The 12584-nt window shown below is 40.4% G+C and overlaps 2 protein-coding genes across 2 annotated transcripts; both read left to right on the top strand.

Annotated features, from left to right (window-relative positions):
* Nucleotides 1–5514: 5514 nt before the first annotated feature.
* Nucleotides 5515–7970, top strand: LOC114545921 (homeobox protein HMX1-like). The gene is made up of 3 exons (XM_028564525.1): nucleotides 5515–6126; nucleotides 6771–6923; nucleotides 7453–7970. Exons 1-3 carry the CDS (start codon nucleotides 5877–5879, stop codon nucleotides 7878–7880), a joined length of 831 nt encoding a protein of 276 aa, XP_028420326.1. The 5' UTR covers nucleotides 5515–5876; the 3' UTR covers nucleotides 7881–7970.
* Nucleotides 7971–11033: 3063 nt separating this feature from the next.
* On the top strand, nucleotides 11034–12298 carry LOC114545399 (homeobox protein HMX2). The gene is made up of 2 exons (XM_028563671.1): nucleotides 11034–11247; nucleotides 11545–12298. The coding sequence occupies exons 1-2, from the start codon at nucleotides 11034–11036 to the stop codon at nucleotides 12144–12146; spliced, it is 816 nt and encodes a 271-aa protein (XP_028419472.1). The 3' UTR covers nucleotides 12147–12298.
* Nucleotides 12299–12584: the final 286 nt, after the last annotated feature.

The following is a 12584-nucleotide window of genomic DNA, read 5'->3' as shown; positions in this document are numbered from 1 at the left end:
TTGGCTTTTAAAAAAAAACAAAGGAGAAAATGTCTTGCTCTACTCTTTTAGAAACAAAGAAAGGGGTGGGGATGTGTGGCATTAGGCCATAATGTGGTTGAAATATCAAGCCTTTTCCTCCTTTGTGCTGAGCTGACAAGCTGGCTCTAACAGGGGTTAATTTGCTGTTCAAAGGTTAAACAAACAGGCCTTCATAGTTTATTCCAGCCAAGACCTTAATGGGGTTTCTTTCAAGGCTTCAGAGATCAAATTTAACCTAAAAAAAACTAAAAACAACAAGGTTATTATTTTTGTTACCAGGCTTTTGTGCGAGGCTGCAGATGCTTTCGCAATAAACCAAACCGCTCCCAGAATGCCTTTTGGTTTGTCCCAATGAGTTGGGCTCCGGGTGCAGTAAGGTGAGGGCTAATAGGGATTAAGCAGGAAAAGTATGTGTCAGTTTCGATGCTTGTAATCTGAAATGTTCTTTTTGGAGTTTCTGAGCAGGTATAAAACGCAGATTACGAAGCATTTCTGATAAGTGACAGCGGGAGCCCGGAGGTCTGTTTTCACGCAGGGTCTGACGCTGACCTATTTGACACAAACTGCCAGGGAAACCGCGTGTTTAAAATCTCATCTGATGGAAACGAGTTCAGCAATTTTGAGTAAGAAAAAAAAAAAAAAAAAAAAGGGGACTGCAAAGACAAAGACGGCGAGCAGGAGTTGCAGGAGAGCTGAAAAACAGATTCATCAATAGCTCCACGCTTGATGTGGCACAAAGGGCCTTCTGGTTGACTGGCTCTGTTTAGGCCGACCTAAGATGTCTGGACCTTTCTGACCTCATATACACTATTGCTTTGTAGGCCATGGCTTCAACCTCAACAGCTTGCACCGCCACAGTGGCCCATTATAGTGCCAGTAATGATGTGGAGGATTCCCCAGCAGCAGACTATTAAAACATTGATTCTCATCCTGCAGCAAGACAAACATGTACACTGTTAATGATACTGGATTAGGATCAGATATGGATTAGATTCATCATGCTTTTGTTTGGGATGAGCGGTCGTCAGATAATCAAAGTAATCAGCGAGAAGGACTGTGACGAGATATTCTGCACTTCTTCTCTGGGAGGACTGTGGCTTTTAAAACAACTATTCAATTAGAGCTAATGTTTAATTCATAATTTGAGCTTGTTCAAAGAGTAATGTAGCTTTACATACGGTTTATAAAATACGCATATTATTAGCTAACCAATATGTAAAATAGTTAAAATACCTTGCAACTCAATTAGCTAACAACATTAAAATGCTGCTTACATGTTAATGCATAGTAATGATAATAGTTTCATACATAATTGGATAATATATTCACTCTGACTTATGAGTGCTTTTACTTTTGATACTTTAGATGCATTTTGCTGATAAAATCTTTGTACTCTTGTTGAATCAATTGTAAAGGGAATATTTTTACATTGTGCTATTGCTACTTTTACTAATAGATAAGTAACGCAAGTAAAATTATTTAATCTCTACTTCCACTACTGCCAAAACAAGTCAAATCATCCTCAGTAAAAATGCATATGAATCTTATCTCACTGATAAGTACTAGAAAAGAGTTCTAATCCTGAGTGTAGCAGGAAATGTAGAGGTTAGACTTTTTCATTGTGTCATATGTACCTTGCAGTGCGAGCATTAATTACTGTAGAGACCCTGAACATGCCTTTGTGCAATGCTTCCCAATGAGGCCAGACAGGGAAGGAAGTGTTGGGTTATTGTGGCATGCGATCGGACACAAAAACATGTCCGCCTGAATTATTGTTGGGGAAAGACTGTTGGACAAAAACAGCAGAAAGCTAAATTTCCCATCATTCTGCATCTTTTTAAATACCCAGACACCTCAGCTGCATGCAAGCCACTTTTTTTTTTATATCCTTCAAAATAGCTCCAGATAGGATGTGGGGTCATTTGAAGCAATAGTCGCCTTAGACAAAATGTCTTTCTCTGCCATGTCTCCGTATGACTTTATGAAGTGGTGACCAATGACATAATATATTTCCACTAAAGCCAGATAGAAAGAACACGGTCAAATTACTGTGCACTTAGAAAACAAAACTGCACATCAGTAAAAAACCAAAAAAAACTACAAAACAGAAAGAGCTGAACTTCATCAAAGACCAATTGTACAACCAGATATCAAATCATTTGGACTTATTTTCGAAAAGCATCAACATGGCTGGAAATCACATCTGGACAATCTTAACCCAGTGGTTCCCAACCTGAGGGCCGGGATCACCCAGGGGGTTTATAAGATCAATCTAGTGTTTTCACGCAAAGATAGGAAAAAAGAAATAAAGTTGTATTTCTGCTATATACAGAAGCCCATTTACTTTCCTCAGGCTTTTCTCTCTAATCTTCTTTTTAAATATCGGAAAGTTGGAGATCTTATAGCCTCTAAAGAATAATTAAAAAGAAAAACATTCTGAGAAGAAATCACAACTGCTCACAGACATGTATGACGAGGGGTTGTAAATGGAGACTGCTTCGTTAAAAGGTCGTAAAAAACTATATTCTACTATATTCTCCATCTGCTTCTCACTGTGTGATAACTTCCACACAAACGCACTATTTTACACAAAAGTTATAACCGTTTGGGTTATTTTATATGAGAGATCAACACATTTACTTGTGTCTCTGTGCTTTTTGTCACTGGGTTGGAGTGGGCGGGGCTTCATTTAGGGCAAAATGTGATGTCACATACTTCTGTGCACCAATCAGGACTCGGCAACATTTGAATCAGAATCTGACACAGTTGGAGGTTGTTTAGTTACTGTCAATCAAATTTAACAAAAAAATAAATAAATCACAAAAATCACAGCCACACAGTCCTGATGTAGCAGATTAGATGATTTCTGAGTGTTTAGACGCTTAATAAATAATACTAAAGATGTTTTTCTTAATTAATTACTCGTATAGTTATGAATATCTAATATTTTTTAGAAATGACATTTGAAGCAATGTTTTCAGAGGCTCTAAGAAGGGGTCATAAACAACAACAAAAAGGTTGGAAACCATCTATTAATATATATAAAAAACATCTATTAATAAATATAAAAAAGATAGTGTGTGTGTGTGTTTTATCCTGTCTGTACATTTCTTTCGATAAATAAATAAATTGTTTTTTTAACTGCTGGAGTGTTTTCATTTTAAACCAAATTCTTCTTTCAACTTCAACCAAAAAGCAGCCTCAATTAACAGTTTATATTAAACATTTTCCACAACCCTCCACTCAAAACCTAATAATTACGTATATCAGCTTTTACTACGCACCATACAGCATGTATACTGCAGGCTACATGGTGACCGAATAATAAATAAAGCTTGTTAAATAATGAGTTTTAATCACTTTTATAAATCCTCTTGTAATTTGGGAATTCATGTTAAAATATCCGTGGAGGTGTAACACCCGAACCACAATCCAGAGTATTAGGCTGATAGGCTATTACTTGCAAAAGAGGCTTGAATAAAGTCAATTTAGTGGCACAGTGGAGAACAATTGTGAGCAATTCATCTGAGAAAACAAACGGTTTGTTGTTCTCTGCCTCTCTTCACTGATGGCTGGTCAGCTGTGCAGGGATTTCATATACTGACAGATTACTGCTCTGTTCACTTTCCACTTTTAGGATTCTAATAACTAATCATTTTGGCAGTATTGTGAGATGTTCCCTTAGCAAAAGGGTTTAGTTAAAACAAGTTTGAAGCACTAAAAAGGTTGATCAACATGTATAGCCTGAAAATCTGCAGCCTGGAATGTTCTGAGCATTTGTTCAAGGCTACTTACAGATGAAAGTAAGCTTTTCATAGTGTTTGAATCCTATTACAACTCCAAACACGGTGGTGTTTCACTCCACTGTTCACAGCTTCCAAGCTGACTAAACTTTTTCCACCTTCAGAATTAATTACCTCATGTTAAGCTGGAACACACTAGGTCCATCTACGGACATTCAGGGTGGCAGAGGCTCTTTCCAAGAAAGGAAAAAAAGGCATTTATTCTTCATGGATAAGCTACACTTGAGCGTTTATATTAGGCTTTATAAAGATTTCCCTACCATGGTGAAATGCCTCGGCCTGCCAATCAGTGTGAAAATGAGACAGTATTCTGAGGCCTGTGGTGGGGCTACACTTCACTGGTTGGTCCTTTAAGCCTGCTGCAGGGAGGAATAACATGATCCCGGTTCCAAAAGCAAGATGATGTTAGCACTGTTGATGCCTACAGGTTTGTTGTGGTTCATTTGGAAATGCATGTTTGCAAACAAACATCTCACACATAAAAATGTATTATTTTGGCAACTATGTACTGTATGTATGCTTTTTTTTTTTTTTTTTTTACACAGGAGAATGTCTTCATGCAAGTGATAAACCATTCCAAAATGTGTTTTGCTTATCGTTACGTCACTTCGATGTTCGTCCTTCACTGTGCATAGTTTTAACACTAGAAGACCGTTCCTCGTCTGCTGAGGAAAGCTTCTCTGTGTCTTAAATCTGACTGGTAGATGTTTATGAGCATCATTTGTGACATCACAACTAGTTTTGAAGCCAATCATGGTCCAGTATACAACTCAAACACAACTGTGGTGTGGAAACTTAAAGTCTCCAGTGCACATAAACTGAGAATGGACTTTTTAGTGTATTATAGGAGGCCTCTTGTGTGTTGCAGTTAATAGTTGCATATTCATAGATTCTGGATTTTGTTCATGGAGCAAAAAGGAGTAGATGAAATTAAAATTGAAAAAGTTAATTTGTGTGGAAAAACCATATCCGGCAAATTATTTAGTATTTTTTTTTTACATTATAAAAAATGGCTTCAGTGGATCTTTAAGAAATGTAATTAATTAGAACAAATGGAAGGCTTATAGCAAGAGGCAGACCACATGCTCACCTACAGTGGATTTATAGACCCTTAGATAACCAACTAAACATTTTAAATGATACAAATAGAACAATTTTGGCATATAGAATCAGTGGTGTCCAACCATTATTCGCCGATGTTGCTCTTTTTTAACTCCAAATGTCACAGAAAAACAAATTTGAGTTTTCTGCAATTTCTTATGTAATAATAATACATGTTGAGTACAATCAAGTCTATTTCAGTTTCATGATTTAATACTCTTTTTTTAATATATTTTCTACAGCTCTTTTACACCATTTTTGTATCTGTCTTCGTCAACTGAGCAGAAGAAATAAAGAATTGGCGTGTTTTCTTTATCACCTCGTTTTATCGTTTTAGTTCTATTTTCAATACGATCGAAGTGTTCTCTATAATGGAAAGGCAAAGTAGCTTCCATGACCAAAAAACACTTTTATTAAGATTATAACCAAGCATATTGATGATTAGCAAAAGCAGCTGTATTAAAAAAAATTATTGTAATTATTTTGTGGCTATAAATAAGAACTGAGAGAATAAGAGATTTAAAGTGTGCATAGTAAATGTAAAGTGTGCATGGACAGATTTAACCATTAGGCGGTACTGTGCCATTCTTCATGAAGCTTTCTCCATCTACAGCCCTGAGGACAACACTGTATCTCTGCTTTGGTTTGCTCCCTAATTGACCTAAATACAGCGTCTACAGTCCCTCCAGGCAGACTATCACACAGTCTACATGAGAGGCTACGAAGAACGAGACAGTCTCGTTTTTTTTTTGCTGGAGTAATTCCTCGTCTCTTCCAGACGAAATTTCTGTCTGGGTCTCTTACAGCGGAGGCTTGAGTTCTTGTTGCTCTAAAGGATTGCGTCGGGATGGTTCACGCGGAGCGGAAGACACTCCTGGCTGGAAATAAGACATGTTCCCGGGAATGATTTTATAAAATCTAAATCTGGGATTAAAAAAACAAAACAAAAACATGCTTGACAAAAACGCGCCGAGACCGAAGCTGGGTCCTCCGTCGAGAGGTTCGTCTTTTTACATTGAGAATTTGCTGCGGACTGCATACAGAGGGGCTTCAGCTGAGGAGCGGGTGGACACCCCCAGCTTCAAAGTTGCCGTCAGCAGCCCGGTGGTCTGTCCGGGACTGGAAACAAAACGCCTGGACGACAGCAAAGTGCTGAAGTGGAGCGGGACATCACCAAACACAGCGAATGGCACCTCGAGAAGTGAGTGCATCTATCGGGTTGTCTTTATCTTTTAACAAAGAGTACCGCAATAAAAATTATGGCGTTAAATTATTGCTCTCATTTCGTCTGCTAACTCGGGGTAGCCTGCTTGACATGGTTGAATTGTAGTTTAGAATTATTGTGACAATTATCTTCAATTTACAAACCAGTGAACGCATTGCAATAGCAATTACAATCTCATATAATATATCACCATTAAAACCTCCGCAATCCGTGCTTAAAAGTCTGAAATGACCACCTGGACCAGAATGAGGCTACAGCAGTTTCCTGCAGTTTTTCATTTTCACCAAAAAAAAAAAAAAAAAAAAACTCTCACTCTGTTTCATCAGCAGGCCACAAGAGGACATCACACGTGGGCTGTAGCACGTTTTACTGTCCCTTCCTCCGTGCGTAAAACACCCAAACTGCCCAATTATCAGCCTGGCGCGAGCCCACAGTGTTTGGCATCTTCACAACACTCTGACTCGGATGCTCCACGTCGACCAGCAGTGGAGATCTGATGCGTATCGATAATGTTGGAAAGGACAGGCAGCATAAATGCGCACATTTGAGGCAAAACGTGAAATATATGCGAAATGAAGCCTGAACAATGAGTAGGATTTATTATGTTTCCATGTTCCTAGGTCCACAGTGCAAGAACGATCACACAGACCCTGCGCCTGCGAGCGACCGGGATTCCCCAACGTTAACAGGACGGGCGGAAGAGAAGGGGGACGATAGTTTGCCGGATGACAGAGAGGAGGAGGACGCGCGCTCCTCCTACAGCTGCGACACAGGTGAGGCCAAAGTACACAGGCTACATCCTACACAAACAAATAGTTCACCTTAAGCTCTGCGGTTTGCACAAGAGTGCACTGTCACCACGCATGCGCTTTCCTACTGAAACGAATAGTTGTTCCTCTCATCCAAAATGTAAGAATTTGGTTTTGGTGTTTCCAGAACTGTTAGGTTTGGTGTAGCTTGATTCTTTTTCTTGACAGATTGTGTCAGCAACAAAGGCCCACTTAAGTTTTATATTTAGTTGCAGGGGTGTAGCCAAGAGCTCCTGGGTCCAGTGAGTCATTGTGGGTAATATTAATCAGTAAGCTCGATGTTTCAGGTATTTGATTCCCTGGATTGATTATTTTATTATTAATAAACTCACAATTGACTTCCTAGAAACTTTCCCACTTTAAACCTGATCACAATATATACTGAAATCGATACAAGAGGATTTTACATTTCACCCACCCTCCATTAGCTGCACTGTTAGACTAGTTGTATCCAGTTCCATTTAGTCAAATCTCTCCCACTTCCTCCTCTCAGGTGACATGAAAGTGGCGCGAAAGAAGAAGACCCGCACCGTGTTCAGCCGGAGTCAGGTGTTCCAGCTTGAGTCCACTTTCGACCTGAAGCGCTACCTGAGCAGCTCGGAGCGAGCCGGGCTGGCCGCCTCGCTGCAGCTCACCGAGACCCAGGTGAAGATCTGGTTTCAAAACCGCAGGAACAAGTGGAAGAGGCAGATCGCTGCAGACATGGAGGCCAGCAGCGCCGCCATCCCGTACGGCACCCAGAGGGTGGTCAGAGTTCCCGTGTTGTATCGCGAGAATGGCACCTCGCCTGCGACGCTGACTGGCCTGCCTCCAGTGACACCACCTGTGTTCGGCTTCTCTAATTCTATCAGCTATCCATTGACTTCCCACTTCAGCCATCCGGTGTCGTTCATAACGCCACAGATGACTGGACTGGTGTGACTTTAAGGGCGGAAGGGATGTTAAAGAGGCCGAGCATACTTGTGACTGTTTTGACGCCAATTAATCAAATAAAGATGCTGCAGAAATATTTATTTTAGTTTGGTTTCAGATCCTGTAAAGTCAGATGATAATAAAGTCAAGTTATCCTCTGTTTAACATGTCTAGAAGCAACTTAAAGGGTAACTACCATTTTTTTCCAACCTATTTTCCTATGTTTTTGTGTCTAAGTGACTGATGGGAACAACAATCTTTGAAATTGGTCCAATATTAAACAAGATCGCTGCAGTCGGCAGCGACGAAACAAGCTACAATGTAAGTTAACAGGGCAATTGTCCAGCTTGTATTTACCCTCACAAAAGTGCTTGTTTTGCCACTGATAGGCTCAGATTAATATTCTAAATGTCTGACAACATTATGGAAAGGATTTCTAAGGAGGTCGACCTTTCTGTTAAAGAGTAAGATCCTTTTTTAAAACATATAAACATCCACGAAATTGCGTTCGCTAAACCCACCAGACTATCTAAATAAACAGTAATTTTAGCAGCGTAAAATAAACTTCATTCTAAGTTGACAAACTAAATAAAACTATGAAAAGCCGTTTTGTGTTGTCTTACCACTTTTGCAACCATCACAACTCTAGTTTTGGTTGAAATAAACACATAGTTTACTGATTTACACGTGAAAATATGTTGGCTCTATACACGCTAAAAGTATTTATTTTTTAAATGCAGTCTGGTGGGTTTAGCGCTAGCGACTTCAGGGATGTTTCTGGTTAAACAGAAAGATCTCAAAGAGGTTTAAAAGGTCTATCTCTGAGGGGATCCTTTCCAAAAGGTTGTCAGATACTTTGAAAATTAATCTGAGCCTGTCAGTGGCAAAACTAGCACTTTGTGAAGGTAAATACAAGCTGGACAATTGCCCTGTTAACTTACATTGTAGCATGTTTTGCTGCTGCCGACTGCAGCGATCTTGCTTAATACTGGACCGATGTCAAAGATTGTTGTTCCCATCAGTCGCTTGGACACAAAAACATAGGAAAATAGGGTCCAGGTTGAAAAATAGTAGTAGTTACCCTTTAAAAAGGACAACATTTGGGTTGCCAGGTTGTTAAAAAAAAAATCCCTTTGGCTAGTTTAACCACATACATGTGTTGATTGTACAGTAAATGGATGCTCATGGGTTTCTCACTTCCTAATAAGCCATCAAGTATGCGGTCATGAAGTCATTCATAAAAGAAGTTTTACAATAGTCCATAATGTCATGCAGAACCAGTTAAAGGGGCTTTTCACAAACTGGCAACACAAACGTTATTCAGGGTCCAGGTTGAAAAAAAACCGGTAGTTACCCTTTAAGGTGGATCATCGGGGTCCTTGAATGGCTGCTTTAAAACCCTTAACACAAGACCATTTCTCCCCAATGTTGTTTTTTTAATTCACTTCAAACTTATCAAGTGGTTTTGAGATTCAGTGTATTCTTTTTCCCCCGCCTTTAATTTTGACAGGACAGCTAGGTGAGAAAGGGGAGAGAGAGGGGGAAAGGGGAGAGAGAGAGGGAAGACATGCTATCATCACAGGTCGGATTCAAACCCTGGACCTCTGCGTCGAGGCATAAACCTCTCAGTATATGTGCGCCTTTTCTACCCACTGAGCCAACCCGGTCACAGATTCAGTCTATTTAAGCTGCCCACAATCCTGCCCTCAGGCCTGGAGGACATTTCACACCAGGTCACACAGGTTTCAACTAAAGCTCTATTGTGTGATTTTTTTTCACAGAAATTGTATGAATGACCCACACATATTGTTTATTAACTGGATCCCCATTAGCTGATGCCTTGGCGACGGCTAATCTTCCTGGGGTCCCCAAATACGGGGTCCAATAAGGGTCAAGAAGATTTTGAGCTTGTAAAACAAACCTGCATGTGGTATGCGCCTTTGTAAACCTATGAAAACAACTCGCCCATGGAAAAAAATGGTATTACTAAAAAATAAAAAAGTATAAATGCACAAATTATATCAATGCTCAACTCCAAGAAAACCAATGTTTGTGAATATCTAAGTACAAATTCAAAGCAGGAAACTAAAACTCCAGTCTGTGTGACACTAACATTATGAACCCACATTCCAGTTCTTTCTGCTTATAATCTGTACTCCAGGTCTCATGCAGAAAAGAGTGATATAGTTTATAACCACAGGTTTTGAAGTTCATTCTCAACATGATTTCACAAGCTCTGAATCTTTTTTTGCCCTTATTTGAGCCCATACACATAACATATATGCACAGTGTCCTCAGAATGATCTCCAGAATTGTAGAAACTTGATAATTTATGAAAAACGCATTTGGTGTTTGTGACTTTGGATAGCTCTAAGTATTTGGTATTATTAGCAATATTCTTTGACTTTTTTTTTTTTTTTAAAGAGGATTTTAATACATACTTTTGTACACTGATATGTTCACATGTGAATAAAATGGATGTAAAAATTTTTTGATGGTTTCTTACTGGCAAGGCAACTCTGTTACATTAGAAGTGTTGTCTGTCCTAATTTGTGAAGGCATTTAGTTCTATGGCTAAATTAAGGTTATCGACAAATCCAGGTGTCGGATTAAAGACAAAAGTTTTCAGGATACCGTCAACATAGAAAAAGTCACAAAACGTGCTTTAGACAAGTTAGACTTTAGCGGTGTCTTTAAACTTAAATGACGCCTGAAGCCATATTTTAGGTCCTATAATTCTCATGAGCCCAGTATAAGGAGTTGTCAAGCTGTCTGAATGTGGCATACTTAAAAAAATAAATAAAAGAAACGACCCGGTTTGGATATCAAGCTACCCCAAAATGATACTGACTCCAACTCTAAGTTAAAGGCAGTTCAAAAGGAACTCTGCGAACGTCTCAAGTTTGCGCGTGAATGAAGCCAGCAGAAATGAGTTTGGACGACAGAAAAGTGTTACAATATGGCAGCCAGACGTAAATCTGCATCCCGCCCTTATCTGCCCCACAACCTCGCCTATCAAAAGCTGCTAAACCGCAGTCTTCCGGGTCGCTGAAGAACGTCGCACCTCGCTCCTCTGCGCGCGCTAGTCCGCAGCCGAGGAGCAATGGTGCTCGGAGCGTGCGGAGACGCCGGTGTTTCGGGAATCTCGAAGGAGCAGATGAAATGCCGGGGAACATGAGCAAAGAAGATGCCCCGAGCCGAAGCGCTTCTCTGACGTTCACCATTGACAACATCCTCAACCTGAAGCAGCGGGACAGCGGACACCCGGACAGGTCAAAGCCGCAGAGGGACAGTGGATGTACGGATGATTTACAGGCGCAGCATGATGAGGAGTGGGAAGTCCGAAGGAGACATGGCAGCGGATCAGACGAGACAGGTAACTGGGTTACATTTATTAAGCATACATCTTAATCTCGACGACTGTATGTATTTTATTTACACGGATTAATACACGTTATAAGCAATGGGAACAGTTTTAGTCTGTTTAGAGCCAGATGGTGCGTAAAGTAAAGATGGATGGTTCAAAATACAAGAGACTGATGGTATTTATTGAAGGGATTTTCAGAAATGGTAGGGGTGAAGTTCGCGGACCATGAGGTCGTTGTTTATTTGTATTTATCAAATCAGGCTACAGCGATGCTTGTGCAGCTTCTTCGCATGTGTTTGCGCACAGAAAAACAAGTTTGCCTTTACCGCTGCATCAAAGCACGTTTTGTCGCTTCATTCACAGCGCAAACGAAGCCCACAGTGCACCGTGCGGACCGCGGGGAAAACAGTCCGACGCTGACCTCTGGCTCCTGTCCCGGGGCGCAGAGTGCGCACACCGCCGAGGACGCCTCCGAGCAGCAGCAGCAGCAGCCCACCGCGGACTCTAAAGCCATGGTCAAGAAGAAAACGCGCACCATCTTCTCCAAGAGACAGATATTCCAGCTGGAAGCGACTTTTGACATGAAGAGGTATCTGAGCAGCTCGGAGAGAGCGTGCCTCGCCAGCTCCCTGCAGCTCACTGAGACCCAGGTCAAAATCTGGTTCCAGAACCGCCGCAACAAGCTCAAGAGACAGTTATCCACGGACATGGAGGGTCCGCTGGCCGCCGAGCACCTCTCGGAGGCGAGCAAAAATGTGCAATTACCGACTTTTTACAAAGACAGCATCCTGCTGGGCGGATGTTTGTTACCCATGCCTTTCCCTGTCCTGTACCCGACTGCCACCGCTGCGCCTTACAGCTACTTCTCCAACACCGGCAAATATGTTGGCCTGTTTGATGCAGACTGAGGATTTGCTCTGATCAGATGACCGTGTGTGGACAGTCGGACATACAGTCTCCCCTGTTTGGGCTTTAGGCCTGTCACTTTTTTTTTTGGACTTCCTAAAAAATCTCCCAATTTATATAACATATTAACTAATCCAAGACATGCATGTGCCACTTTTTGTACTTCCCCAAATTGTTTTTTTATTATTATTATTATTATTATTATTATTATTATTATTATTATTATTATTATTATATTTTCCAATGCTTAAGACCTTTTGGATATAAAGTTTATCGTCAGAAAAATTGTGTATGCTATGCATTAAAGTTCCTCTGAGCAGTTTTATTTCGCGCAGTAATGTCATCTGAATGAATGTACGTTAATGCTGCATCAACGTTTTTACTTCGTAATAACAATTCTCTTTTTTCCCCAACTCGTCTTAAACTTTTTAATTAGTTTC

Source organism: Perca flavescens, chromosome 19 (assembly GCF_004354835.1).
Source record: "Perca flavescens isolate YP-PL-M2 chromosome 19, PFLA_1.0, whole genome shotgun sequence".
In the NCBI taxonomy this organism is placed as follows: domain Eukaryota; kingdom Metazoa; phylum Chordata; class Actinopteri; order Perciformes; family Percidae; genus Perca; species Perca flavescens.
Note: the sequence above shows the minus strand (reverse complement) of the source record. Positions and strands in the feature narration are given on the sequence as shown.

Coding starts and splice junctions, on each gene's coding strand:
- LOC114545921 (XM_028564525.1), top strand. CDS start 5,877: ATGCTTGACAAAAACGCGCCGAGACCGAAGCTGGGTCCTCCGTCGAGA. Junction 6,127..6,770: donor AGCGAATGGCACCTCGAGAA/GTGAGTGCATCT, acceptor CCATGTTCCTAG/GTCCACAGTGCAAGAACGAT. Junction 6,924..7,452: donor CTCCTACAGCTGCGACACAG/GTGAGGCCAAAG, acceptor TCCTCCTCTCAG/GTGACATGAAAGTGGCGCGA.
- LOC114545399 (XM_028563671.1), top strand. CDS start 11,034: ATGCCGGGGAACATGAGCAAAGAAGATGCCCCGAGCCGAAGCGCTTCT. Junction 11,248..11,544: donor CAGCGGATCAGACGAGACAG/GTAACTGGGTTA, acceptor GTTTGCGCACAG/AAAAACAAGTTTGCCTTTAC.